The 26305-nt window shown below is 41.9% G+C and overlaps 1 protein-coding gene across 14 annotated transcripts in view; it reads right to left on the bottom strand.

The window, feature by feature from the left end:
- The window catches only part of CDKL5 (cyclin dependent kinase like 5), a 221810-nt gene that overhangs the window by 74408 nt on the left and 121097 nt on the right, over positions 1–26305 (bottom strand). For 13 of the 14 annotated variants that reach the window (XM_070067272.1, XM_070067277.1, XM_070067275.1 and 10 more), the window contains 3 exons: positions 20615–20660; positions 6472–6608; positions 545–665 (listed from right to left, as the gene is read on the bottom strand). In XM_070067272.1, coding sequence (XP_069923373.1) covers positions 545–665; positions 6472–6608; positions 20615–20660 — 304 coding nt within the window. The remainder of the gene's footprint in view (positions 1–544; positions 666–6471; positions 6609–20614; positions 20661–26305) is intronic. The other variant, XM_070067273.1, reaches the window with a different exon arrangement.

The raw sequence follows: 26305 nt of genomic DNA, 5'->3' as shown, positions 1-26305 counted from the left end.
CCGCAAGGCGGAGGATTAGCCTAGTGAGCCGCGGCGCCGGCCGACAATGTTTACTTTTCACTAGCACGTAGGGAAAATCAGGAGATAAAGATTTGTACTAGAAAATGTTGGTCTAAGAGAAACAAGAGGTAAAGGCCAATGGCGGTCAGTGACACAGGGCTACCTAGAATGCCTGATTCCAAGTTGTTGCATTACCTGGTTTACCTGCAGGACCAAAGGCTATGGATATTATCCCTATTTACTCTCCCACCCACCAAGTAGGCTTCAAAGTTCATAGGAGTTGAGTTCACTTGTATCACTAAGTTTTTCCATAGCTGAGAGTGGATCTGGTTAGACAAACACAGATATCTCACATTTGGAACCCATCCTTTTAGAGGTACAAAAGGAGATCTGAGGAGCAAATGACTTCTCATATTCTATACCTTCAAAACATATCTCATTTAAAGGGAAATGTCAGTGCTTATGGAAATATTCTTAATATACAAAATATTTTAACTTTTCAATAATTTCTTAATATTTTCCATTTCAAAAATCCCATACTCACCTCTATGAACAATATCGTTCTTATGGCACCAGTGAATAGCTTTGATTAGTTGATAGATGTAACTTTTTACTTTTTCAGGTGGAACTCCATTTGGCATTTCTTCCAGCAACTCAAGCATATTCTAAAAATTAAATGGAGAATATATTAATCTCCAAAATGAGATAGGCCCATGTTTTAATTTTTAAAGAATCTTAGATGATAATTCATCCAAAACATAGCATACATTTTTAAAAATTGTTTTGCTTTCCAGCTACAACTTTTTCATGCTGAATCAGGATACTGCATTAAACACAGGTTTTCTCTTATGAGAAATTCCATTTTTACTATTCCCCATGCTGCCCCAAATAATAACTCTGTACACTTTTCACAGCCCCCTAAAGCCTTTCAGGGATCATTTTAGACTAATTTGAAGAAAGAAGCAATACAAAATACAGATATAACGATGTAATGTATGGAGGATGAAAACAGTGCCTCTGGTCCCTCAATGAGGCCACCAGCCCACATTTTTCTTTTTTTAACTTATTTGACAGATAGAGTTAGACAGTGAGAGAGAGTGAGAGTGAGAGTGAGAGTGAGTGAGAGAGAGAGAGAGAGAGAGAAAGGTCTTCCTTCCATTGGTTCACCCCCCAAATGGCCACCACAGCCGGAGCTACGCCAATCCGAAGCCAGGAGCCAGGTGCTTCCTCCTGGTCTCTCATGTGGGTGCAGGGGCCCAAGGACTTGGACCATCCTCCACTGCCTTCCCGGGCCACAGCAGAGAGCTGGACAGGAAGAGGAACAACCGGAACTAGAACCTGGCACCCATATGGGATGCCGGCGCCACAGGCTGAGGATTAACCAAGTGAGCCACGGCGCCGGCCCCGGAAAACAGTGCCTCTAACACATCTTTAATAGGAACTTGCAATAGGGTCAAGCCTTGAAAATATATCTGGGAGATCCGGATAATATTCTTAAAAGAAAACTGAAAGATCCTTTAAGATTAGAAGTGACCAATACATTTAGTACAAAAATTGTTAGAATAGGCTAGAAAATACCACTGAAATAAAAACTCAAAATCCCAAACAACTCAGTATTAAAAAAAAAAAAAAACCTTAGTTTTTTGGAATCAGAGACTATTCTAAAATTCATGCAAAATTTTTGTGTTAAGTAGAAATTCTACTTAGCCATTCTCCAGTGAATTTCCTTATTAACCAAACATTCTCAATTCCCTCCTTAAAGCACAAGTTGAGGCTCACAGCACAACCATAGCTTACTACAGTTCTCAAAGTTTAGTCTGTGCATCTCAGGGAGGTCTCAGACCTTAGAGAGGGTCCATGGCATTAAAACTATACTCTTAACACTCAGATGTTTTCCCTTTTCATTGTGTTAGCATTTACACTGACAGTACCAAGTAATAATGAGTAAGCAAAGAAACTGGATTCTTCAGGCCAATTAACCCTTACAGTTAAAAAAAAAAAAAGGTGGTGGTGGGGAGACCGACTGACATTGTGGTGCAACAGGTTAATTCACTGCCTGAGAAGTGAGCATCCCATATGAGTACTGTTTTGAGTTCTGACTGCTCCACTCCCAATCCAGCTCCTTGCTAATGTGACTGAGAAAGCAGCAGACAATGATGGCCCATGTCCTTGGGCCCTTGTCACCAACATGGCAGACGTGGATGGAGTTGCTGGCTCCAGGCATTGGCCTGGCCCAATCCCAGGCTCTTGCAGTCATTTAGATAGTGAACCAATGGATGAAAAATCTCTCTTTCTCTCTGTAACTCTGCCTTTCAAATAAGTAAAATAAATCTTAAAAAAAAAAAAAAACACTTGCTGTTTTAGTTAAGGTCAGATGTCCTTAATGAAGCAGTAAAAAATATTACTTATATTAAATTTCAATTCTTGAGTACATGTCTCTTTAAGAATCTACATGATAAAATGTGGAATAAGACGCTTTTGCTGCATGTTTGCCATCTGCACCATGAATGTCTTGAGGCAAAAGCACTTGGGTGATTGAGATGCAAGCTGAACTGAGTACTTTTTGTAGAACAACATTTTTTACTTGAAAGAATGACTGACATACAAAGTTATTTATGTTAACATGTAACCAGTTTGCTGCTACTGCAAAATGAATATTTTCATATTGCTCAGTTGACTTCTAGTATGAGAAGCATCAACAGATAAAATCTACATACACAAACTAAACCCTATAAAAATCAGTTGTATTTACTCCTATATCCATTTGTAATATGTACTTGCTATGTTAATATAATTAAATATGTAAATCAATGAAGCTTTTTTTTTTAAGTTGCTGTTTACAAGAAAACAAAAGTTCCAAGAATGCTTTGGAAAGACTTAATAAAAAAAAAAAAACCCACTCAACTATTACCATATAATCAAATATGAGTGAGATAACTATAAAACACTGGCATGGGAAAGGAGCTGATGTGGATAAGCCTAAATACTGAAGGACCCTGCATTGAGATTCGCTTTGCAAGTGTTCTTGAGCTTTGGATTCATTTTTTTTTTCCTTTTTCTTTCTTTCTTTTTTTTTTTTTTTTTTTTGACAGGCAGAGTGGACAATGAGAGAGAGACAGGGAGAAAGGTCTTCCTTTTCTGTTGGTTCACCATCCAATGGCCGCCCCGGCCGGTGCGCTGCAGCCAGTGCATCACACTGATCGCACTGGCCAGGAGCCAGATGCTTCTCCTGGTCTTCCATGCGGATGCAGGGCCCAAGACTTGGGCCATCCTCCACTGCCCTCCCGGGCCACAGTAGAGAGCTGGACTGGAAGAGGAGCAACTGGGACAGAATCCAGCGCCCCGACCAGGACTAGAACACGGGGTGCCTAGAACACAGGGTGCCGGCGCCACAGGCGGAGGATTAGCCTAGTGAGCCATGGCCCTGGCCGAGCTTTGTATTCATTTAAAAGATGCATCATGGGTATGATATAGGTCAGAAAAACCAGTCAGAACTTCAGTCAGAAGAACAATATGCAACAGACCATGACCCGACTTCTAAAGAATGGTAAATGAATGTGCAGTCATCCCATGGTGTCCACAGGGGACTGGTTCCAGGACCCCCACTCCATGAATACCAAAATCCATAGATGTGTAAGTCCTTTATATAAAATGGAATGGCATGGAGCTGGTGCTGTGGCGTAGTGGGTTAAGCCTCTGCCTGCAGTGCCTGCATACCATATGGGCACCAGTTTGTGTCCCAGCTGCTCCTCTTCTGATCCAGCTCTCTGCTTCTGGCCTGGGGAAGCACTGGAAGACGGTCCAAGTGCTTGCACCCCTGCGCCCACGTGGGAGACCCAGAGGAAGCTCCTGGCTCCTGGTTTCAGATGGGCCCGGCTCTAGCCATTGCAGCCATTTGCGGAGACAATCAGCAGATAGAAGAACTTTCTGTCTCTCCCTCCCTCTGTCTGTAACTGTGGCATTTGCATTTAACCTAGCACAGCCTCTCTTATGTGCTTTAAATCATCTCTAGATTACACACAATACTTAATACAATGTAAATGCTAACTAAATAGTTGTACTATATTTTTGGGGGAATAATGATACGGGAAAAAAAAGTCTACATGTTCGGTACAGACCCAACCATTGTTAGACCAAAAGAAAAAAAAAGCAAAACAGATATAACCATTGTAGACCTAAATATATAGTACATGATGAGCTGCACTTGTTTGAATCCACAGATACACAATCTGTAGATATGGAGAGCTAAGTATATATTTTCAGCTAAAAGAAAATGTTTAAAATATGCATACTTCCCTTTTTTTATGATTCTTCATTTGAATTGCTGTTTTCCGTTAACATAGGAGGTCACAAATGCACACTAGGAATTACATGGCTTTGTAATATAGGAAGCATCACAGCTCTCCTCTCGTGTTCTACTCTAAATTCCTCAGTGGTAGAGCTACTGTTCCCCACTGACCATTCTCTCCTTAGTCTATAGTAATCTAGTTTTCAAGTGGAGGCCTAGTTGCCCAAAACAGAGAGAATATTTCCTCTCTGCCTTGCAGTTAGTTGGCCATGCAACTATATATCCTGGCCAATGGGATATGAGAAGCTGGAGCTCAATACAGTACTGACCTTAAGGACAAGGGCTAAATACCAAGGGTGGTGGAACAGAGAGGGAGAAACAGTCTGGGTGTCCTGTTACAACTGCTGAGCTGCCAGACTAGTCCTGTACTGCCTATCTTTGTCCATGAACTTCTATTTGGTTAATCCACTGTAATCCTGGGTCTTGGTTACCAACTCCGTACTCCTTGAAGCATCTTTCTCTTTGCCCTCGTGTGACTCACCACCATTTGTGGGGCCCTCTCATGGACGAACAGGTGTGATGGTTATCTTCCACCTAAGTGCCACAGGGGCAAGGGAAGAATCCCAGGCCTAGGGGTCAGGGAACTAGAATTCTGGAAGCCAGTGACCAGCAGAGAGCTCTGGTCTCTCCCAGTGAGGAAGCAGATACACAGAGGTGCTTTCTCTATTTGTTATACTAAATACTAAATTGTTATTCACCATGAACAATCACCATGAATAGAACAGAAATGAAAACAATGAACTGAAATAGATCTGTCAAAATTTTATTACTAGGCTGTGAAAACTGCAAACTGCATGATTATTTGTGACAACTGAAGAATGAGGAGCATCTGATTCTCCCTGGGATACCAGTACAGCAATTCTTTCCTTATAACTTTTAAAAATATATATCAACTTATAATGGTTTATTTTGGTGGGGAAGGTACCTTAGGAGAACACCTAAATTGACACAGAAAGAAACTTAAGGATAGAAAATCTGTCCTTCTGCTCTTCAAATAATTAAATAAATATATCTTAAAAACAAAGAAAGTAAAACAAGTTCTAGAAAAGAAACATAAAAACAATGGTTTAAAATGACAGAGTCTTCTGGTGTTTTTCAAGTTTTGTTAGTAACGAAATTACCATATATAAAATTATGAAAAATAATTTATAAAGGCAGAATGAACTTGAAGCCACATTACTGCTCAGTCGTCTTGGCAACACAGCTTTCCATTTGGTGATGGCAATGGCAGAAATACTCTGTCATTTATAGCCTAACAAGCACCTGGGAACTGATCTAAAGCAAACACAAACACCTCCACTTTCGATCTTCATTAGATAGCACAGGAAATCCACAGGAACCACCTATTTACTCATCAAGCAAACTTCTAAAAGACTCAGTCTGGCTTCAGTTTCTTCTACTATTGCTAAGGCACTTATTTGTTTACGTTCTTGACTACAACCAGTTGCCGGAGGTCAGCTGTCTCCCAGAAATTCCTAGGCACACAGTATTTATTACTGCCACATACATATATTTGCCCTAAGGTCACATCATGAAAACCATCACTAATAAGTTGACCATTTGTTTTTAAAGCGCTAAGACCAGTGCACGGACAACTGGAACAATGAATGTTCTTCTTGTTTTCTCCCATGCTTCCAATTCCTTACCTGTGCTCCCATCTACCACCCCAGCTCCACCTTATGCTTGCAAATCTCATTTCCTCAAAGAAAGCCAAAGCCCTGGGGTGCACCAAAGGCTGTTCCAGGAGCCCACTCATTCACCACCCTAGGTCTGGTTCAGACAGCTGGCTGTGCTTGCAAGGTCTCTGATGCATGCTTCTACTACCCTGTACAAGCCCTGTCAATGTATACACTTCTTCAGAAGCCTTGTGCAGCTTTAATCAGAAGAAATCAAGTCTAAAAATTACTTGTTGCAGAGATTCTAACATATTGTTTAAACTTAAGATTATCTCTGTATAGTCAGAATTACACAAAATCCTTAAGTATATTTCAGGGTTTCTGATGATTATAGATAATAATTCCATTATTAAAGCCCTCAGATTATGAGCGCATTTGACAAGTGTCAGAAACAGCCCTTAAATAAAGGAAGCAGACAAATCTCCATATTGGCAATGAATTACTTACTTTTTCAACATATTCAAACACCAAGTACAATTTCCCCCTGCGACGAAAGGCTTCCTTCAGCTCCACAATGTTTTCCTGTTTGAGAGTGCGAAGCATTTTAAGCTCTCGTAAAGTCGTTTCCTTGACTTCTTCATTCTCTGGAATGTAAACAATGGCAAAGAGGGTAAAATGAGAGTTCTCCATCCACTGCCCAAAGAATTTCCAGAACACTGCAAGCATCCCAGCTTCACCTTCTAGTTTCAGTACTTCTGCACAACAAGCCCACGGATGTAACACTGAATAACCTGCTCTGCGGAGAGAGGAGCTAGAGTGAGAAACTTAGAGGAAAATGCTCCCCAGACCAGCACAACCCTGATTTTCTGCTTGTATTTTCTTACACTCCTTATTGCAAAAGTGTTCGAGGGGGTCTTCAAAAAGTTCATAGAAAATGTGTATTATGCAAAAACTATGCATGGGCATGGATTTCAAACATTTTTTTTACACCAAAACAAACTTATTTCCACTTTCCTCCAAACTCTTTGGAGTACCACGTGTGTATAAAAACATAGACTTACAGATATAACATATGACTTCACTGTCATTTTTACTCTATATTGGGGAAGAAGGAGATTAAAATTGTAATAAGGAAAGAGCTGTCTCAGTGTGCAGAGGAGCCGCTATGCAGCCAGCATCTACAGTGCTTGAAGGTTCCAAGGTAGGCCGGAAGCTTTGGCTTAGAAGAGTATTTTATTCCTCAAGCTGAATGTAAGTCATCTCAGTGAGCAGAGGGCATGCGCCAGGCATTCACAAGGCAGCTTGTGGCCAAGTTGCAGGCCATTCTCTGAGTGTCTGATATCTCTCTGAACAGCAGCTGCTGCAGGTTCCTGCTGTCCTCCTGTGGCATGTCCATCTGTCCATTCCAAATGGCATAGCTGGTTTTGGGATGGAGAACTTATGCTGAACTCACACACCCTCTTCCATACCATCAACTTCACTCATGGTAACTTCCACAGACACGGAGGAAGGACAAAAGTCACATTAACTCTAAGGGATTAATTGGCAGGCAAGTAGGAAAGGCAGTATTTGAGTTCAAATTAATGTCTACGATAGCTTTATAAATACCATGTTCAAATTAATGTCTATGATAGCTCCATAAATACCATGTTGCTGAATGTGTGTATGGGGTTACAGGTTCACAATCTCTCACCTACATTTCCAAGTTCAAAAATCGATCTAAAAACAGGTATTTTTCTAGATTTGTGACAAACTCATTTAGAAACAAAAAATGAACCAACATAAGATCATTTACAGTCTTTGTTTATCTCACCTAATGTGATTATTCCTATGTTGTACTACAGAAATACTACTTGATTACAAGGTGCTATATCTCCTACCATATTTCCACCCTAAATTCAAGTTACAAAGCCAAAACCACATTCTTTCCCAAGGTTGTGGATCAGGGCCAGAATTCTAGCCTGTAAGTTTAACTTCTATGACTCCCAGGTTTGGTCCTGTCTTAAGTGTGAGGAGGAAGATAATGGGGTTTGATGACAGGGCCAAGAAAGACTAATGTCCCCTCCAGGAAGAAATGTTCTCTAAGCAAGGTACACAGGAGGAAAAAAGCTGAATGGGTGTGGAGCACAAAAGGAGAAGGGAGAATCTAAGTGCAGTGCCAGGTACACTTGGATTATTTTGTATCCTAGCCCCCCTCTCCCAACTGCCATTCAGTGGAAAGAAAGAGACTTTAACAGAAGCAGGAGCTTTGTCTAGCACTAGAGTATGTATAACAAACAGGGAACACAGAATCACCACTCCACTGTGAACTGGTGAAGTATTCTCCTACTGCAGCTAGAATACTGTGGGAGAATATGCTGGAATACAAGACCCAGCAGTAAGAAAGACCAATGGCAACATAAGCTGTGAATCAGCTCAGCTCACACCATGGGGGAGGTCAACTGGGAAACTGGGTCCTCACACAGCATATGTCAGGGGGAAAGTGCATGACAGTAGATGCCACCTGCCCGCAGGGGGAATGGGTGACATGTACTTAGGGGACTTCCCAAAGTGGCTTAGGAGACTGGGAGAGAACAAAGGGCCAACTGTTCTGCAAGCTGGGCTGAATCAGCGATGTGTTTATCCCCTGAGTATCAGAAACCTCCAGGAGGCCCAACACTAAAGGCTAGGAACACCAGAAACCTCCTAAAGTAGCTACCCCGGGACTATTGCTCTCACAGTCCCTCTGACTACTCTCAGGCTTGGGCAGTCAAACGCAAACTCAGAATTCCGGAATGCCACACAGATCTCCAGAAGAGGCAAATGGTCTAACAAGTAATTCAACCTGAGACAAATACATTTACTACTCAGGACCTGGTCCCTTGCCTGCCTCTCCACCCCCAACCTCACCTTATTCCTTCAGCTCCCAAACTAGCCCCAAGCTTTATTTTTCTACCTTTGGGCCTTTGTACTCATTCCTTCTGCCTAGAACAGTCTACTACCCAGATTCCTTCCAGAATAGGCTTTTTTTTTTTTTTTTTGGACAGGTAGAGATATAGATAGTGAAAGAGACAGAGAGAAAGGTCTTCCTTCCGTTGGTTCACCCCCCAATGGCTGCTATGGCCGGCGCTGCACCAATCCGAAGCCAGGAGCCAGGTGCTTCCTCCTGGTCTCCCATGCGGATGCAGGGCCCAAGCACTTGGGCCACAGCAGAGAGCTGGATTGGAAGAGGAGCAACCGGGACTAGAACTCGGCGCCCATATGGGATGCCAGTGCCACAGGCGGAGGATTAACCAAGTGAGCCACACGTCAGCCCCCTCTGTTACTTTTTAAATATCACCCTTCACCGGCCTTTCCCAGACCACTGAAGCAAGTAGGGCCCCATTCCTATTATTCCTTACCACAGCCCTCCTCACCATCATTTTTGATCTATGAGGGTACTCCAAAAAGTTTGTGGAAAATGCTTATATTTTAAAAAAAAAGCATGGATTTCAAAATATTTTTGCATCAAAATAAACTTACTTTTTAATTCCAACTTTCCATAAACTTTTTGAAGCGCCCTTGTATTTGTTTGCTCACTGGCTTACTATCTGTGCAGTCACTGCTGCTAAAACAAAAGCTGTAGGAGGACAGGACTGAGTTCCTCTGTTCAACAATATACACCTGATCATCTAGGCCCGCAGCCAGCACAAAGAGCTGATCAATACCTACTCCTCCAAGAATGCACCACGTGGAGCCACAAGGCAATCTTTGCTTAGACATGGCTAGCTCTTACTCATCTCAGACATGAGGGAAGCAGCAACAGAATGACAAAACAGGCACTTTGCCCTCTTAGTTTTGGGCACAGTACTTTCAATCTTCTCTCTTGAAAACTTTGAATAGGCTACTTATCAGGCAATAAGGCAAAGGGAATTTATCTTCCCCTATTCAACTCTGCCCCCTGGTTGTCTTTTACAACATGTGATTATATGAAAAATGGAGGATTTAGAAAACCAGTGGTACCCTCGGGGTCAAGAACACATATACACATACATATATAATCATTAACAGCATCCCTAAGCTACACTGCAGCTGTGTACACATAAATGTTGCTACAAAATCACTAAGTAAATACAGCTGATGTTTTTCCCTAGTCAAATGACTGATGAATACTTGGTACCAGAAAAGCTACCGGAAAAAAAAGGATGCCTGCTATGAGCATCAACCTGTGGCAGTTTCATTTTGCTAATTGATAAATCCGTCTCAGAATGGCTCCAGAAGGAACAGGGCAGTAGTGAGACCTAGACCTTGGACTCAGTATTTTAAACAATTAACCATGTCACTCTGGGCAAGTTATGTAACTTCCCATGAGTAAAATGAATAAATAACCCCTCTCATTTCCTCCCAATCCTATGGCCTTTTCTGAATCTAATAATCCATTATTTCTTTTGATAAAAATTGCATTGATTATAAGCCTAAAGCTTATGGAACTTTTGTATTTTGTTCTGTATATATCATTCAACTCCATACTGACTCCACTTAACAATGGTTACAGAGAGAAAATAAAATGAGCTTTCAGAGAGAAGCACACAAAACCACCAACCATTTAGAGCCCAAACAGTCTCATTTCAGCAGCCTCTTTAGAAAATGAAGTCTCTACTTAGGCTACTCACAGGTGTTAAAAAGTTACAGTAAGCACCGAATATTAAAGCTGTAATAAGTAGAGCTATTAATTTCCTAAGTGCAAGCAAAATGTGCACTCTTCATTACTTGATACATCAGATAATTTTGTTTCTCTAAGTACATTTAAGGTTCCTGGCCTGCCCTGCACTTTATGATGAAAATTGCAGCACTAAACAATTAGATGATGGGGGAAAGGAACGCATACTCCACTTCTACAGGCTTTTTTCTGCAGAGGTTCAGAAAGTAGCAAAGCATGTCAGTGAGGGAATTTTTAAAAGTCATTTAGTAGCACAGTCCACTGAAGGAGCACAAAAATCACTATCTGGCCGGCACCGCGGCTCACTAGGCTAATCCTCCGCCTAGCGGCGCCGGCACACCAGGTTCTAGTCCCGGTCGGGGCGCCGGATTCTGTCCTGGTTGTCCCTCTTCCAGGCCAGCTCTCTGCTGTGGCCAGGGAGTGCAGTGGAGGATGGCCCAGGTGCTTGGGCCCTGCACCCCATGGGAGACCAGGAAAAGCACCTGGCTCCTGGCTCCTGCCATTGGATCAGCGCGGTGCGCCGGCTGCAGCGCGCCAACCGCAGCGGCCATTGGAGGGTGAACCAATGGCAAAAGGAAGACCTTTCTCTCTGTCTCTCTCTCTCACTGTCCACTCTGCCTGTCAAAAAAAAAAAAAAATCACTATCTTCCAGCTGAAAGACTCTATGGATTCTTTACCTTGGATAGCGCCTCCAGTTTATAAATGAAGAAATTAAGTCTTGAAAGGATAAGCAACTTTTTTTTTAAAATATTTATTTATTTGAAAGTCAAAGTTACACTGAGAGAGGAGAGGGAGAGAGGGAGAGAGGAAGGGAGGAAGGGAGGAAGGGAGGGAGGGTGGGGGAGAGTGGGGGAGAGAGAGAGAGGTCCACCATCTGCTGGTTCACTCCTCAACTGGTCGTAAAGGCCGGAGCCGTGCCAATCCGAAGCCAGGAGCCAGGAGCTTCTTCCAGGTCTCCCACATGGGTGCCAGGGCCCAAGGACTTGGGCCATCTTCTACTGCTTTCCCAGGCCATAGCAGAGAGCTGGATCAGAAGAGGAGCAGCTGGGACCAGAACTGGTGCCCATATGGGATGCTGGCGCGTCAGGCCAGGGCGTCAACCTGCTGCGCCACAGAGCCGGCCTCAAGGATAAACAACTTTCACACTCTACCTCATAGCCTGAGTAGAATATAGGGAAAACAGCACTTTGGAGAGTGAGTCACAACCCCCAGGTTCAAGTCTAGACTCTGCTACTATTTAGCTAACTGGCCAAGCAGCACAGTACAACTGAAGAGAATAGTCTCAGTTACATTTCAATTGCACAACATACCAGTTGTGCAATTTCGGGCCTTGGGTTTGTCATCTGTAAATTGGGGGTGGGATTATACTGGATAATCCTGAAAGTCTCTTCCAGCTCTAAGAGTCAGTACTTCTGGAATCAATATTGTGTTATAGTGGGTAAAGCTACCGCCTGCAATGCCGGCATCCCATATGGGTGCTGGTTCACATCCTGGCTACTCTGCTTCTGATCCAGCTCCATGCTACTGGCCTGGGAAAGCAGCAGAAGATGGCCCAAATGTTTGGGCTCCTGCCACCTACATGGGAGACCTGGAAAAAGCTCCTGGCTCCTAGCTTTGGCCTGGCCCAGCTCTGGCTGTCACAGTCATCTGGGAAGTGAACCAGCAGATGAAAGATCTCTCTGTGTCTCTCCCTCTTTCAAATAAATAAATAAATAAATCTTTTTTTCTTTTTTAAAGAGTTAGTACTTCTACGTGGCACCTGCTTACATGCATGCCGACCAACTTTGTCACCAGTCACGACTCTGAGGGGGTTCACCTGAATGCAAAAGCAACTGTGACGAAGTTATGTGCAGATAAACACACACACACACACACACCATCAAGAGAGGACTAAATGGAAGAGCAAAAAAGGAATGTTAAGCAAAAAGAAACAAAAACCCAACCTACTTCTAAGTTTACCAGCAAGTAGAATTAAATAGAGAAATCCATTAAAATAAACAGAACAATACTGAAGATGACAGATCACAGGAGCCAAAGAAATGCAAAGATAAGTGATGAAAAAAAGAAAAAAAATCTAAAGATACATAGAAACTCTATTATAACACTATTTTTAAAGGACTGTGGGCTTAGAAAAGAAATCCAGGAATAGCTGTAACCTACTTTATGAAATCACAAACCTGCCATTTTTGTATAGCCAAAGAGACTCCCCCAAATGGACCTTTAAACAGATATACTAAAAAAGTCAATTCATCCTTATACAAAACCATGGGCGTACCATGTTTGAGTCTGGCTGTCCTGAATGAAGGAGGAACATCAACAGCAGGATAATTAATGTGGCCAGAGAGGCTTGAAGGCTGTGCTACTGTTATATAAGCCAACAAAGAAGAGGCCCCTTCAATTTTCAGAGATGAGGGACAAGTAAAAGCACAATGGAAACTCAATAAATCCTAGAAGAATTCCTGAAGTCTGAGATCTGTTTTGGACATAAAAAGGAAGCACGGTGAAGTCATGACTGGCCAGAATGCTCAAGTCTGTTAATTGAGTTCCTCATTTAATCAAGGGTCGGAAGTTTTCTTTTAAGGCTTCTCTTACAGAGAAATCAGACTCTTAACTTTAAGGACTCAATATTATGCACTCTTGTGTTGTACAAAATAGGAGACCAGAGGACTTCGGATCCAGAAATCAGTCTAGAGCTTTCTAGGGTCTGGGAAAAAACAAAAATGAAGTAATTTGGAGGAAAGCAGAGATAATCAATTAAGCATTTTCTAATAATTAAGAGCAAATATGCTCATTCCAACAGAAAAATATTTATTTATAGAAAATATAAGCAACAGCAGACAGGAAATGCGAGCAATTTTCATATAAAAACAGAGACACAACCTAAATTCCATCTTACACTGGACTGCTGCACAGCTGTGACAAGTGGGGAGGAACTCTCCTCATTTCACCATCTGTACATTCAAGGAGAGACTAAAAAGCCCAAAGATACTTAGGAAGATCCAAATGTATATCAAACAAATTCTAGATCACAGGCTCTCTTAAAGTAAAAGTTGAACAAATTATATTTTTAATTCTTGCTCGTCCAAAGCTGTCTAGTCTAAATCAGTGATCTTGTATTATTTAATAAACTGAAAATGGGTGTGGGGTATGGGGGCGGGGAGGTAGGCATTTGCCATAGTGGTTAAGATGCTACTTGGGGCCGGCGCTGTGGCTCAATAGGCTAATCCTCCGCCTTGCGGCGCCGGCACACCGGTTCTAGTCCCGGTCGGGGCGCCAGATTCTGTCCCGGTTGTCCCTCTTCCAGGCCAGCTCTCTGCTGTGGCCTGGGAGTGCAGTGGAGGATGGCCCAAGTGCTTGGGCCCTGCACCTGCATGGGAGATCAGGAACAGCACCTGGCTCCTTGCTTCGGATCAGCGTGGTGCACCGGCTGCAGCGCGCCGACCGCGGCGGCCATTGGAGGGTGAACCAATGGCAAAAGGAAGACCTTTCTCTGTCTCTCTCTCTCACTGTCCACTCTGTCAAAAAAAAAAAAAAAAAAAAAAAAAAAGATGCTACCTGGGACAACTGCATCCTGGATCAGAATGCCTGGAGTTGAGTACCAACTTCATGCTAATGCACACCCTAGGAGTTAGCAACAGATGCCTCAAGAACTCAGCTTCCTGCCACCTACCTGGAAGACTGGGATTGAGCTCCAGACTCCTGGCTTTGGCCTGGTCCAGTCCTGGCTATTGTGGGCATTTAGGGAGTGAACCAGTAGACAGGAGATTGATCTCTCTCTATTTCACCTTTCAAAAAATACTAAAAATTTTCTAAAATTTGAAGACAGGGACCAGGATTGTAGTACAGTGAATTAAACCTCTGCCTGCAATACCAGCATTCCACATGAGCACTGGTTTGAATCCCACCTGCTCCATTTCCAATACAGCTCCCTGCTAATGTGCCTGGGAAAACAGTGAAAGATGGCCCAAGAACTTGGACCCTTGCTATCCATGTGGAGACCTGGATGGAGTTCCACACTCCTGGAATTAGCTTGGTCCAGTCCTGGCCATTGTGGCCATTTGGGGAGTGAACCAGCAGATGGAAAATTGGTATCTCTGTGTGTGTGTGTGTGTGTGTGTGTGTGTGTCTCCATCTGTCTCTGTAACTCTGCCTCTAAAATAAAAAACCAACAGTTTAAAAAAATTTGAAGACACCACTCATTTATACACATATGCATGTGAATGATTCAATGGTGATAGATTATCATCTAAACATCAGATTTCACTGTACAAGATTGCAGTTACAGGAAGAGTAAGAGAAGTAGGCTAAGTTTATAACTATATGTAGTCTTGAAAATGTTAACTAATCTCTAGTATCTCTATAGTCTATAGTCATTTTTTCTCTCCAGAAAATCCAAATAATAAGCAGAATTAATTCAATGAAGACTTCTAATGGGTTATATATTAACTAGTCAACATTTCTCTTTGGAAACCTACATTAATAGACATAATACCGAGCCAGTGCTGTGACATAGTGGGTAAAGCCACTGCCTGCAGTGCCGGCATCCCATATGGGCGCTGGTTCAAGTCCTGGCTGCTCCATTTCCGATCTAGCTCTCTGCTATGACCTGGGAAAGCAGTAGAAGATGGCCCAAGTCCTTGGGCCCCTGCACCCATGTGGGAGACCCAGAGGAAGCTCCTGCCTCCCAGCTTCAGATCAGTGCAGCTCCAGCCGTTGCAGCCAACTGGGGAGTGAACCAGCAGATGGTAAGCCTCCCCACCCCGCGCCTCTCCTTCTTTCTCTGTATAACTCTGACTTACAGATAAATAAATAAATCTTAAAAAAAAAAAAAAAAAACAGACATAATACCATCATTCAGGGTAACATTAAGAATTATCTGAGGGGCAGGCATTGTGGCACAGAAGTTAGGCTGTTGCTTAGGATGCCTGCATCCCTTATCAGTGTGCTTAGATTATGTCCTGTCTCCACTTTCCACCCAGCTTCCTGATAATGCACACACTGGGAGGCAGCAGGTGATGGCCCAAGTACTTGGGACTAACATTCCTGCTACCCACCTGGGAGACCCAGATAGAATTCCTGGCTCCTGGCTTTGGCCTGGCCCATCCTTAGCTGTTGCAAACATCTGGGGAATTAACTTTTCTCTCCCTCCCCACCCCCTTCTCTTTCTGTAACTCTGACTTTCAAATAAATAAATAAACATTTAAAAAATAATTATCTGACACTTCAAATTTACAATGAAGCATCACAAGCAGAAGTCATCAGAACAGGAAAAAATTAACTAAGTAAGCTCAGGTAAAAATCCGTCATGCTACCTTTTAACAGCAGGTTTTTTGTTGGAAGATTTATTTATTTATTCATTTATTTGAAAGTCAGAGTTATAAAAGAAGGGGGGAGGTGGGGGAGGGGGAGGGGGAGAGGGAGGGGGAGAGGGTGAGAAAGATATTGATCCTCCATCCATTGGTTCATTTCCCAAATGGCTGCAATAGCCAGGACTGGGTCAGGCCAAAGCCAGAAGCTTCTTCACAGTCTCCCACATGGGTGGCAGGGGCCCAACACTTGGGCCATCTTCTTCTGCTTTTCCAGGCATGTCAGCAGGAAGCTGGATCGAAAATGGAGCAGCTGGGACACAAACTGGTACCCATATGGGACGCCAGCATTGCAGGCGGCAGCTTTTCCCACGCCACACCAACCCCTAACAGTTTTTATCCCCAGCAGGAAGAATCATAGGTAAATACCCTGACAAATGATATGACAGTAATATTAGCTAACAATCTAAGAAAAAAAAAAAAACAACCTGGAAAAGATGAAGCCAGAAAGATAAGAATATTAAAAATGAGAAGAAAACTGATGAAGAATTTTGTGTATTTTTGAATTAACTCTCTTTTTAGTGTGGAAGTCATTCATTGACCTACAATTTTAGTATAAAAATTCAGTAAAAATTTTAGTATAAAAATTGCTCTTCTTCGCAAAGAGATTAACACTTGATTCTTTCATGTAAGAAATAACAGTTTCTATTATAACATAAATTGTTATCTGTAAACTTATTTTCATAATTCTAGTTTCATTTTTCCAACTTAAAGTACCAATATAATCTTTTATTTATTATGAAATTTTGGTTCTCATTTTAAATAGTGATCTATTATCCTGGGATGATAATAAAGAACTCTTGAACTAAAATTGTGGCCTACCTTAAAATAGAGTTTCAAAAACATTTATATAAATTTGTGGAAACATGAATTTAACAAAAAGGTTTGACATTACCCTAATCTTTAAAGCTACCAGGAGGGCCGGTGCCATGGCTCACTTCTGCCTGTGGTGCTGGCACACCGGGTTCTAGTCCTGGTTGGGGCGCCAGATTCTGTCCCGGTTGCCCCTCTTCCAGTCCAGCTCTCTGCTGTGGCCGGGGAGTGCAGTGGAGGATGGCCCAGGTCCTTGGGCCCTGCACTCACATGGGAGACCAGGAGAAGCACCTGGCTCCTGGCTTTGTATCGTTGCAGCACCGGCCGTAGCAGCCATTTGGGGGGTGAACCAATGGAAAAGGAAGACCTTTCTCTCTGTCTCTCTCTCACTGTCTAACTCTGCCTGTCAAAAAATAAATAAATAAATAAAGCTACCAGGAGTTAATATATACCCTCACAAATTATTCCTTGATATCATCAGTGATAAAACACTTGATTAGCTTGAACTTGGGTCAGATCAAATACAGTTTGTACTTCAGTTTAATAATGTTTTTACAGGATTATTTCATCACAGATATTTTTATGGAATGGATTTAGAATAATCACTATCATATCAAAAGAACATTTTTAGAGTAAAAAAGATTAAAGAGAGCTATATAACAATTAAGACAATATCATCATGATACTCTGTTAAAACCTTTTATTTATTTGAGAGTCAGAGATAGAGAAAGACAGATAGACAGTTCCTATCTGCTGGTTCACTCCCCAGATATCCACAACGACTGGGGCTGGAGCTGCGAGCTGGGAACTCAATCTATATCTCCCACGTAGATGGCAGGAACCCAACCACTTCATCACTGTTGCTTCCCACGGATGGGAAGCTGAAGTCAGGAGCGCAGCTAAAATTGAACCCAGGTACTCTGATGTGGGACACAGGCTTCTTAACTGTTATCTTAAGCATTAGGCTGAATATTGACTCTTTATTATTACTATCATTGGTCTGACTGAAAATTGAGATAATAAATCGATTCAGAATTAAATGGTTTACATAGCAGTTGAATGAACATGTTCACCTGTATGAGACTATGTATACTTCATACTCCAAAAGGGTTGTTCACAACGCATGTACCCTTTCTTTCTATTAAGCAAGATCTATTTACTCTGGCAAGAGGAAAAGCGTAGAGATAAAAAACAGAGCACTAGCTCATGGAGAGAAAACTGGAAACTGGGAAAGTGGGCCTATAATATGACTAGAACTACAAGGTGTAGGCATACTTGGATATGTCTGCAGCTTCTATCAGCATTCATAGGTGTACACTAATCCACTGGTGTACAGTGGGTGATAAAGCTGCATGCCTGTGAAGGACAGTGAGCAATAATGGCTTGGCAGAGATGACTGCAGAGTAGATTAATGTTTTGTCAGCTCAGCGAATTATCATTTCCATGTTTGGACTACTCAGACCCTCCCAGATGCCACAGCTAAAAACAATCTCCCCTCAAAATGATATGAGTTCCATATCTCCGTTCAGTTACTGTTCTCTATTCTGATCATTATTGAGTTATAGGTCTTAATTCTACAAACAGGTCGAAAGTTTCTTGAACCTTCTTCATAGCTCTTACAGCACGTGGCTTAGGGCTCACTGAAATTCAATGAACACATTACTGACCACCACTCTGACACAGGTCAAAAACACCATATAATGGAAGCAAAGAATTGGTATGCACAGACTATAGATAATAAAGAATATGGCAGGTTTTTTTTTTTAAAGCAATGGCATACATGGCCTAGATTGCACTCCTTTTTATAACTTTAATCGCAACTATTATTTCTGTTGATAACTGATGCTTGCTGGTGTGCCCTACAAGATGAATGCACAGCCAGAAATCTTTACATGCATTCAAAGGTGGTACTTTGATCTACTGTAGCAACCACTCTTTTAAGGAGATCATCATTGTCTCTTGGCTACCTGTCTTTGGTCCAAAGTCACTGCTCAAACAGCTCATTTCCAATGGTCTCACAGTGGGTTGGCCTGGGCCTACTGCTTGTTGTTAGATCTCATATACCATTTGAAGAATGTACCCCCCCCCCCACCCCAGAACAAGCTAAAAGCTGTTTTTATTGCCTTTCATTAAGGCCGCCCACACAATGGCTGCTAATACTATTGAGCCTATCTACCCTGTGACTTTTTTGTTAGCCAGATCTTTGTGTTACTTTATGTGTGTTAAGTATCTAAGGTCAGGGCAATGAAACTGATCTTAAATTTAGAAGCTGGTATCTTAGAATTCTTAGAAAATGTGTGCTGAAGAAGGTAGGTTATCACTGCTGTTTTCATGCTTCTGATTAAACCTGAAGGCTGAAGCTATCTATGCTGGTACCTCTTGCTCCTGCACTACTGTTTTTCTTTTTTTTAAAGATTTATTTATTTATTTGAAAGAGTTACACAGAGAGAGGAGAGGCAGAGAGAGGTCTTCCATCCGATGGTTCACCCCCCAATTGGCTATGTCACAGCACTGGCACCTTCAGTGGCTTATTTTTTAGATCCACCCAAAGATAGCCAAGTAGAGAAACTAATTGTGAAATTTTGCATGGCCTATATGAGTTGTAGGCAGCATTTTTTCCAAACATTTTTGGACAGAGACCCATAGTAGAAATGTTATGTCCTAACCCAGTGTCCACACACATACCATACAGTATGTAATTGAAGCAAAAGTGTGTCAAAAACTACTTTATTGCAGTAGTGGAAGGTACTAAATTTCTATTCTCTCCTATTCATATAAATTTATATAAATGCTTCTTATGGCATCAAATATTGGTGGTGATTTCACCACCAATGCATTACAGCCTGGTATTTGAAAAACATTGGTGGGGCCGGCGCTGTGGCTTACTGGGTTAACGCCCTGGCCTGAAGTGCTGGCATCCCATATGGGCGCCGGTTCTAGTCCTGGCTACTCCTCTTCCAATACATCTCTTTGCTATGGCCTGGGATATCAGTAAAAGATGGAACAAGCCCTTGGGCCCCTCTACCTGCGTGGGAGACCCAGAGAAAGCTCCTGACTCCTGGCTTCAAATTGGCCCAGCTCTGGCCATTGAGGCCATCTGGGGAGGGAACCAGCAGATGGAAGACCTCTCTCTGCCTCTGCCTCTCTGTAACTCTGCCTTTCAAATCGTTTTTTTAAAAATATGAACCACTGAAAAGATTAATTTTAAGCTTTCTTGACCAGCATAAGGTAATTTTAACAGTACTTTTGAAGTGGCCTTGGTGTATGTGTGACCAAGGCCTCCAAGTATGATATTTCTTCTTGAAAAGCTTTCATTCTCCCAATGAGTTATTCAGAATATAAAATCACTCCCTCAATACTGACTACCACTTATCCTTGTATTTCTGACTGTTCCTGGAAGTTGGCGATCACAGTAACCAATACTGAACCTTTCACACAACACTCTTGTATGAACCACAGAAGAGTATTTACTTCAAATCACTTTTCTTTTTTCATCTGACTTATATTTAGAAACAGCACAAGTAACAGGTTTTCTACACAGCCTTTGGGAGCAAGATTTCCAATACTGATTATACCTTAACATACAAGAAATACATATCAAGAAATTTGAAAAGATTCACACAGAAGAAACATTTCTTGGTTGCAAAGCAAATCATGACAATAAATATAGTATATTCAATTTCTTAAGACTGTGACTTTGCAATCTCAGAAATAGCCTAATCATGTAGATCCCACCTTTATCACAATTTACAAAAACTTAATAAAGAAGGAGAAAGTATATATATATATATACCTTCACTGTCCTTGAATTTCTTAATTGCCACAATTTCATGTGTTTCCTGCAAAGGAAAAGAAACAGAAGAAGAGTCATTCTCTAATGTTTTTCCAAGTGGGGATCCCAATTGCCTGGGAGGTATATTCTAAGACAAACTAGTAAGAACCTAGAATACAAATAAAAGATCAACCTCCTCCCCAGCCTCTCATTTCTTGTTCAAAAATTTGCATTCTTACCATCCTGCAGACATTGTTAAGGAAGGAAAAGGGAAGAGGGTGGAGGCAAAAAGTAGAAATTACAACAGAGTATGCATGACACACATGTTCATTGGGCTTCGAAGACGAAGAAAGGGCTTCTGGAACACTTTGTTGCTGGTGGCAGAATCTTTTCCAGCTTCACTTGTCTTTTCCTAACGAACACTACCTAGTAGTTCACCCTACTGATATTCATGGTTATTGCCAAATCCAAAGTGAGATAAACATTCTGTCACCAATAATCACCTTCCTCCTGCCTTTATCTCATCTGAATTAACAAAAATAGTTCGGGAGCAGAATTCTACTTTAAACGAGAATGACATTTATTTTTCTTTTCTTGGTTGGGAGAAGCAAATAAGGGCAGGAAAGGAAATGGAAATGCTACAAATTAACTATTACTAGGCTGAATAAGTTATATCTAGTACTGCTCTATAAAATGAATAAAAATGTTTTGGGAGTAAGTAATTATTATAGCATCTTCAAAGCTAAGACATCAGATGGAAAGCTTCTGAATGACTCAGGCCTGCTTTTTTTTTTTTTTTTTTTTTTTTTTTACTCTAAGTAGGTATACTTTCAGATTCAATCTTTAAATAAAACATTGTCCCTGCATCAAAACAGACTTTAAAACTGCACACAACACCAGCCAATAAGCAACAAGGTATATATCATTAACTTACTTAGAGCATGAGCTCTTCTCCCAAGCCCTTTCAAAAGCAAAGGGAATCATGGAAGGAAGGGAGCACGAAAGGGAGGGAGGTGGAGGAGCAAGGAGGGGGCGAGAGACACCATTCAATCAATGTGTGTGTGTGTGTGTGTGTGTGTGTGTTAAAGATGTACTTATTTATTTGAAAGGCAGGTACAGAGCAGGAGAGGCAGAAGCAGAAGCAGAGGTAGAGAGAGGAAGGGAGGGTGGAAGGGAGAGCATGGGAGGGAGGGGAGGAGGAGGGGGAAAGGGAGAGAGAGAATGCCTTCCATCCACTGGTTCACTCCCCAAATAGCCACAATGGCCAGGGCTGGGCCAAACCAAAGCCAGGAGCCAGGAGCTCCTTCCAGGTCTCCCATGTGGGTGCAGGGGGCCAAGGACTTCAGCCATCTTCCACTGCTCTCCTAGGCCACCAGCAGGGAGCTGGATCAGAAGCAGAGCAGCTGGGACTAGCTCCAGTGCCCATATGGAATGCCAGGGCTGCAGGCAACAGGTTAACCCACTAGGCCACAGCACTGGCCCCTGAATCATTGGGCTTTAAGACAAAGTGATGCCTATGTCTGTAAATCAAACCATTTCTGGTTCTCCTCTGCCCGCTGACAAAAGATCAGCTTTCATATCTGTTACCATTATTTTTATTGTACATTTTTGTGGGGCATGGTGTGATATTTCATTACATGAATACAATGTGTAATGATCAAACAGGGTAGTTGGCATTTCCATTTTCTTTGAACTTTTTATAAGTTTTTGATTAGCATGTGATAATGGTACATGCCTCTGTGGCACGCTAAAACAAGTACACAACGAGGAGGAATAGACAGAATTACAGGATACAGAAAACGTTTGGGTTACAACTCATTTGTACATTTGTGGATCTGCTGATTGAAAGACATTCAGTCTTCCAGGTACTTTCTGATGTAACTACTTTATTACTGAAAAGGAGTAATTGTTGACTCCAAGTAACTTGGGACATTATCAGCTATAATATCAGCACACAGATAGTACCTACAGAATAACTGCAAGAACTAACTACGACAAATCTCTTGCTTTGCTCACAGCACAAAGGAGGGGGGAGTATGATGTGTTTCAGGGAATAGAGTCTCTTTCCTCAGCGCTCTCTCAATATGGTTTCTGTATAGTATTAACTTGAAGAATGAAATGAATAAATAAATGAAATTTTCTACATAAAATTTATTTGATGCTGAGTAGAAAACACATTCAATTAAGGGCAGTAGATGCTAGAAGAATTTAACATTTCACTTATACTTAAATCGCTAATAAAAATAATATAACTACAGAAAATATAAAAAGAACATAAAGGGTATAGAGAATATAAAGAATACATCAAAAATATTACTCTAATTCTTGCTAACATTTTGGTATATTTTTTCCAATAAATTGTTCTCAATTCAGAATAGTAATACGAGTGTCTTTTATTCAAAATGGTTAGAATTAGAAGTGTTTCAGATTTTAGAGTCTTCTGGATTTTGAAACATTTAAATGGCCTTTACTATTTGAGCATCCCCAATCGCAAAATTCCAAAATTCAGAATCCTCTCAAATTGAAACAATTTGAACCTACCATTGAAGTTGAAAAACTTTCAGATTTCAGGATTACAAATGCTCAATCTGTTTTATATCTTGTTGTATGTTGCTTTTATTTCACTTGCTATTTCATAAGCAATATTTAGAATGTTTAGTTAATTAATTAGAAAAGCAGAGCGAGCGAGAGCGAGAGATCTTCTACCTGCTTTTTTTACTCCCCAGATGCCTACAAAAGCCAGGGCTGGGCCCAGCTGACACCAGGAACCAGGAACTACATCCGGGTCTTCCATGTGGATGGCAGGAACTCAAGTACTTGAGCCATCAGCTGTTGCTTCCCAGCATGTACGTTAGCGGGGAACTGGCTCTGAATTGAAGCCGGGACTCATACGGGATGCAGGGGTCCCAAGCAGGGGCTTAACCCACTTAACAACATCCACTCTCATTTAATAATTTTTTTAAGAATTTTTTAAATTTATTTGACAGATAGAGTTAGACAGTGAGAGAGAAAGACAGAGAGAAAGGTCTTCCTTCCATTGGTTCACTCCCCAAATGGCCGCTCCGGCCAGAGCTGCGCAGATCCGAAGCCAGGAGCCAGGTGCTTCTCCTGGTCTTCCATGCGGGTGCAGGGCCCAAGCACTTGGGCCATCCTCCACTGCCCTCCTAGGCCACAGCAGAGAGCTGGACTGGAAGAGGAGCAACCAGGACTAGAACCCGGTGCCCATATGGGATGCCGGCACCACAGGCGGAGGATTAACCAAGTGAGCCATGGCGATGGCCCCTCATTAAATGATTTTTAAAACCACAATTTAAAAATTATTTTAAATTATTAAGTGTATGTATTTATGGGGTACAGTGTAACAACTTAGTATCCATATATATATAATATCAGGTTAGTTGGCATTTCAAAAACATTACATTTCCAAAACATTAAAATTGTTTTAAATTTTTAAATTTAAATGGAAGAGAGATCTTCCATCCACTGATTGACTCCCCAAATACCAGCGACAGCCAGGGCTGAACCACACTGGAACCAGGAGTTCCATCCAGGTCTTTCACAGGGTTAGTAGGGACCTACATACTTGAGCTACCTCCACTGGCTTCCTAGGGTGCACATTAGCAGGAAGATGGATCAGAAGTAGAGCTAGGACTCAAACCCAGCACTCCGATATGGGATGGCAAGTGTACTACACAACACCTTAAATACCATAAAAAATGCCCAACCCCAATTGGGACATATTTATAGGGTATAGTATGATATTTCAGTAAGAATATATAATGTGTATGGATCAAATTGGGGTAATCAACATTTCCATCTCCTTATCATCACTTCATTGTTTGGATCTTTGAGTTCCTCTTATATATTTACTTATTAAAAATTGATAGGGGCCGGCGCCGCAGCTCACTAGGCTAATCCTCTGCCTGCGGCGCCGGCACCCCGGGTTCTAGTCCCGGTTGCCCCTCTTCCAGGCCAGCTCTCTGCTATGGCCTGGGAGTGCAGTGGAGGATGGCCCAAGTGCTTGGGCCCTGCACCCACATGGGAAACCAGGAGAAGCACCTGGCTCCTAGCTTTGGATCAGAGCGGTGCACTGGCCGCAGCACCCCGACTGCAGCAGCCATTGGAGGGTGAACCAACGGAAAAGGAAGACCTTTCTCTCTCTCTCTCTCACTGTCCAGTCTGCCTGTCAAAAAAAAAAAAAAATTGATAGGTAGGACTGGTTGTAGTGTAGTCGGGTTGGGCCGCAGCTGCCTGTGACATGCGCATCCCATACAGGTGCCAATTGGTATCCCGGCTGCTCCACTTCTGATCCAGTTCCCTGCTAATGGCCTGAGAAAGCAGTAGAAGATGGCCCAAGTACTTGGGCCCCTGCTACCCATGTGAGACTCAGATGAAGCTCCTTGCTCCTGGCTTCAGTCTGGCCCAGCCCCAGCCACTGTAGCTATTTGGGGAGTGAAGCAGTAGATGGAAGATCCATCGATCTTCCCTCCTACATCCCAGCCCCCCGATAACTCTGACTTTCAAAGAAATAAATAAAATCTTTTAAAAAATCGATAGGTCATTATGAACTATAGTCACCCCATTGTGCTGTAGAACTTATTTCTTTTAGCTGTGTTTTGGTACCCATTATCCAACCTTTCCCTATTCCTTCCTCATTCCCATCTTTCCCACCCTCTAATAACCACTATTCCACATTCTGGTTGACTGTTTTTCTAGCTTCCATGTAAGACAGAACATGTGGTATTTGTCTTTTAGCTTTTTGACTACAGCCATTCTAACTGGGGTGAGAGATTATCTCATGCTGGATTTGATCTGCATTTCCCTGACAGATCTTGTTGGAACATGTTATAACAAATTAGTATGAGTTCATTTTGGTGAAAAAAAAATCAAAATCTATGCATAGCTTTTACATAGTAAGCATTTTCATAAACTTTTTGAAGACCTTTCATATATATATGGATTTCAAATTTTTCCTGCACCTGAACTTAAATTTTCATAATTGCATAATTTTTTCACATCTGCATCATGAGTGCATAGAACGGAAGGCACACAGGTGTTCAATAAACATTTAATACATAAGCATTTATTGACTAAATTATTCAAAACTCCTGCATCAATTTTGTTCTTCACTTCTTCCATCTTAGGTTTCTTTACCTTCCTTCCCTGTCTTAGGCAGCTCTGCATTTTTTGCTTTGTTTCAGCTTGTTCTCTCTGTAGAGGTTATATTCTCCTCATTCTCTGTCAGGAGACTAAGCACATGTCTTAACTTCATCTGCTTATTACAAAAAACAATTTTCATAACTATATATTGCTTCTAAAGCTTCACTGTTTTTTTAACCTCATGGCTTTTCACAGTGTTTTCTCCTGTTCGTCCCCCTTTCTTAAACTCATCCTTATCTATATGGAAAGAAACCCACCGGGGCTGGCATCTGGCAGCAAAAAGGGTAGTTGGAGTTTTCACTCACATTAATTTCAATACAGATTAACATACTGTGAGCCCCATTTCAAAAATCTAGATTCCTAGCCAGCATTCTTCTCCTTGAGGTTGGCTAGTCTGAGACTGGTTGCTCAGACAAGGTTTTCTGAATACGCCAGAGGAGCACACGCCACTTGCTGTTGCCCACCTAGCATAACGTGCTCCTACCACTCCACACCTGCTCATTGTTCTCTGTGAGGGACTAAAAATCCTAGGATTGCTTCATGCCTCTTCCA

This window comes from Oryctolagus cuniculus, chromosome X, assembly GCF_964237555.1.
Source record: "Oryctolagus cuniculus chromosome X, mOryCun1.1, whole genome shotgun sequence".
NCBI classification, from domain to species: Eukaryota; Metazoa; Chordata; class Mammalia; order Lagomorpha; family Leporidae; genus Oryctolagus; species Oryctolagus cuniculus.
This window is presented reverse-complemented; position numbering and strand designations above follow the sequence as displayed.